The 4,165-nt window shown below is 33.7% G+C and overlaps 1 protein-coding gene across 1 annotated transcript; it reads left to right on the top strand.

Moving 5' to 3' along the window:
• Positions 1 to 451: 451 nt before the first annotated feature.
• Positions 452 to 3,737, top strand: LOC135145022 (uncharacterized). The gene is made up of 20 exons (XM_064077144.1): positions 452 to 517; positions 581 to 643; positions 701 to 862; positions 921 to 988; positions 1,043 to 1,213; positions 1,318 to 1,415; positions 1,503 to 1,576; positions 1,628 to 1,722; positions 1,774 to 1,887; positions 1,949 to 1,989; positions 2,046 to 2,202; positions 2,263 to 2,350; positions 2,414 to 2,475; positions 2,599 to 2,666; positions 2,719 to 2,794; positions 2,845 to 2,928; positions 2,988 to 3,049; positions 3,101 to 3,229; positions 3,323 to 3,499; positions 3,557 to 3,737. Exons 3-20 carry the CDS (start codon positions 739 to 741, stop codon positions 3,735 to 3,737), a joined length of 1,869 nt encoding a protein of 622 aa, XP_063933214.1. The 5' UTR covers positions 452 to 517; positions 581 to 643; positions 701 to 738.
• Positions 3,738 to 4,165: the final 428 nt, after the last annotated feature.

Here is a 4,165-nt window from a genome sequence, read left to right as displayed (position 1 = left end):
TGTATTTTTGAAATATGGATATTTGGAACGAGCTAATTTATTTGTTGTAAGGAGTTTTGTAGTTATGTTAGTGTTTCCCGTAATTATTTTTTTTCAAGTAATAAATTTATAGCAATATAATTGAAAATTTTTGTGAAAAAACTAAAGATGACAGTTGCACGCAATGAAATGCCTGAAATTACTAAATTTCAAATTGAAAGAGAGCAATATCTTAACTTTGAAGTTTTATGTGTTTCTTGGTCTGAGAAGTATGATGTACTGGCTCTAGCCACGTCGACTGGTAAAAAAATTATTAATTGCAGTATGTTATATTGTAAATATAACTTTATAAGGTGATGTCTGCCTTTACCGCTTATCATGGCAAAAGTGGTGGCAAGCTACTATTTGTGGTTTATACACACTATTGCAAGCAATAGGAAAAAAAAGTTATATCATTCTTAAGAAAAAACAGACGAAGTCATATGCTCCTTAGCCTACAGCCTTGGCTCCAAACTTTTGGCTGTCGGGACTACAGCGGGTCTTTTTGCTGTATATTAAAAAAGTAAATATCATTTTCTTTTATCATATTAACTTTTTCAAGGACAACTTTACTTATATACTACCGAAAGCTGTGCCTGTGTACATAAAATTGCAATTGTCAAAGGTTATTACTCACTGTTATTAACGTATACTATAGCTTTACCATTATTATTTTTTTTAGACAAACTCAATTATTTAAAATGGTTTAACCTTTATAACATGGAGGATAGCTCTTCACTACCCTATATGAATCTATTTAAAAATGTTCGAAATGATAATAAATTTGTTTCTGAATTAAACATTCGCCACGAAACTTTATTTCCTCCTTTATATTCCCTTGACGGTTAAGAATTGCTCCAACTATCATATTAATTCTATACCGTTTTACATATTTTATTTAGAAGAGAATAAGGAACTAAAAGTGCTTTCACCCACTGATGCCAAAATTTTCGAATTCAGAGCAATTCTCGTGAGTGCATGTTTAATTTTTTTTAAGAGATTCAACTTCATATATTCTTAAAAGGTAGTCGGAGCCAAAAACGGAATTATCAAACTTCTGATAGGCGGAAAGTTTTTGGTTGTTGAAGTGCACCGGCCGAGTTGTTCTTCTTCCGTGGAACTGCAGCACTGCCATCTTTCTGTAGCTGACCACACTTGTACCTTATATGCCGCCGTCAAAGATACTCAGGGAAAAGTAATTTACTTTCAAGCACTTATAGTTTAAAATACTTAGTTGCTTTGAAAAAACTTTTAGATTTATTAAATTCACAGTGATTTATTTGTTATTATCATGAGTAGCTTCACATTCTGGTGTTTGATGTGAGTTTTTTAAGAAATTATGAACTCCAATTACGAAGCATCACTACACACATACTTTCCATTGACCACCTTATCCGGTATTCAGTTTTTATTATATATTCATTTAAGCCAGTTTGATCTTTTATTTATATGTTTTTGGTTTATTTCTACTTTTTAAATAATAGCTATGTCTCCTGCACTCTCGCAAGTATGGAATCTTTGTGCAAGGGCATTGACGAAACTTTTAGCCAGCACTTAAGTGAGACGTTAGGAACTTTTCTAATAGATGAGAATTATTTTGTCGTTCTAGCGAACTACGAGCGGCAAGCAGATTGCGATACCACGGTGGAGCACATGTTCGTACAACTCTTTTTAAGCGATACGTGCTCTTTGTGCTTTGAAAATGTCTGCGTTCTTTTTTTTGATCGCATGGACAACTCATGTCATACCTAAAAGTTTTTATTGGACAATGTGCCAGAACAGCTCATTAAAAAAACGGCCTTAACCTATGAGCGTACGTGCTTGAAAATACTGGGTATTGGCGTTCGCCATGCCAGAAGAAGTTTGGAGGTCCGTTACCAGTGAGTTTTTCCTTTCTTGGGCGTTTATATGAGTTTTTATTGGTTAAAAGATGCTTATTTACCACGTTGGAGAAGTCGCCGGCCTTGCAAAGTCATATTTGCTACCAATTCTTATCTACCAACCAGAAACAGCCATATTATCTATAGACTGCCCTTGATTTTTCAAGAAATTGGTATTACCGAGAACATGTGGGGCCCCTGTCTCCAGCACACCCTTTTATTGGCTTATAAGTTAGAGGAATTTGTGCTTTTTCTTCAACAGTCTCGCTATAATCTTGGCCTTTTCTTTAATTGGTTGTACCTGGTATTATTATTTTTGCTTGAGGCATTTACATTAGCTCAGTGAAATTGTTCTTCTTCGGAGCTGCTCTGCAAAAAACAAGGCAATGACGATGCTGATCCTCTTCTCAATGCTAATCAAAGCGATGACAATTCACTAGCTTCTGTTTTGAGTTAAGTGTTCTTCGCGCTTAATATTGATTTGTTATATTACTGACTGGCAATTTTATTATTAGAGCACTTTTTAACTGTGCGCGAACGAATGAACAACCATTTCGCTTATCCTTTCGTTAAATATGTATGTTATTATTATTTCTTCATTATGGGGTTGTAAAGAATAAAAAAAAAGTTTTTGTATATCATTTTCGGGATGAGGGAGACAGACGTTTTGCATATGATTTTATTGGCTCTTTTTATGCAGTACTTTTTGGACCAACCATTACCCTTCAATATGCACTACTTTTGGCGCGACTTGACGGCAGACGCAAAGTTTTATGAATCACTCTTACCCGTTTTTTTATTTATGGACTGTCTATATCAGAGAAGTTCAGAGTTTAATACCTTATAAAGAAAAGTATTCTCTTACACAAGCAGAGAAAAAAGCAAAAGAATATTTGGTAAATAAAGTTTTGTAAAAAATTTAAAATTAATAAATAATTATTATTAGGAGCATAGTTTTATGCTTATTAAAAAGGAATTATCAAAAAAAGTAAAAATTAAATATAAAACGGAAGTTAATTATATGCTTCAGGTTTTCTATATGCAATTACAAGCTGATTAGACCCCTATACTCTTTATAACGATATGAAGTCAAGAAACCCATCTTCTGACCTAACGGCAGAAGGCGTGTCGGTTGTAAAAGAGGATCACACGTGGCTCACTTAATAATGATTTGTAGATCTTTTGGTAACTTGGTTTGATAGGTGGTATGTCACGCGTTTCTGTGACGCCGAGCACGGTTGCTGCCTGCAACTGTTGCTAATACCTTTCAATGGAGGAAGTTACAGAAGATTTATTGTTCCGTTAAGGAGCATTCACTCGGAGGCTGTAAGGTAAGCTTGCTTACTTTGGCTTATGTACTTGTTACTAAATTAGTTTATATTACTACTTATTATGGTATCTTTAAAAAAAAAATCTCTATATAGTATAGAGGACATAAAAGAATACCGAAACGAATTAGCTTTACTTTGGACAGAAAAACTGCAACAAACAAACTTAGACACTTATATTTCCCATTTGACTCTGTTTTCTTTGGAGAAAATTTCTATTCTTCCTGAATTAATTTTTAAAGCTATAAAAACTGAGAAATATTTTTTGATAAAGTACTTCAAAAAAAAATTTAACTTCTTACTTTACTTTTTATTTGCATTTTTATATAGTTCTGAACTTTTTACAAGTCTCATTACTGGAGCTTGTAAACTGAACGCTGGAGGGCCGCATATGAACCGCTATACCTTCCTCTCTTTTTCATTTCAAAGAAGATTTGCAAGCTTACTGAGCATTAAACGAAATAAAATCTGCTTAGTTGATCTTAGTGAAGATTCTCAACTCACTACCTAAGTGCTTGCGAGAAGTATAGCAATAAAATTATTTAAGGCTATTATGGTAACTTTCGCTCTTATTAATGAAACCAGGTACTTGAGTTGACTCCATATTTTTTAAAATTTTTGGTATACATCTTAAGTTTTTTATTCGCGGCGGTGTCTCTCAAAAGATAAGCGACTCTGTGAGTTTTTTATATTATAATTAAATTCACTGTAACTCAGATGTATAGAGAAATAAACTAAACCTCTGTAGTTCGAGGTGACACACTTTGGACACTTAAAAGTACTTGTATCGCACTCTAAAGCGAGCTTGTTTATATCCTTAGCGAATAAGTTTAAAAGAAAGTGAAAAGAAAGTTTTTCTTTAGCAGCCAGTGGCGTCGAGGTTCCACCTTACTTTTCTCCCTTTTCTTCGCCTTTTTACAAGTGCTGTCTTGTCTCACT

The sequence above is a fragment of the Zophobas morio genome, unplaced genomic scaffold, assembly GCF_036711695.1.
Source record: "Zophobas morio isolate AGI-343-1 ecotype UQ-CSIRO unplaced genomic scaffold, CSIRO_AGI_Zmor_V1 ptg000118l, whole genome shotgun sequence".
Classification (NCBI taxonomy): Eukaryota; Metazoa; Arthropoda; class Insecta; order Coleoptera; family Tenebrionidae; genus Zophobas; species Zophobas morio.
This window is presented reverse-complemented; position numbering and strand designations above follow the sequence as displayed.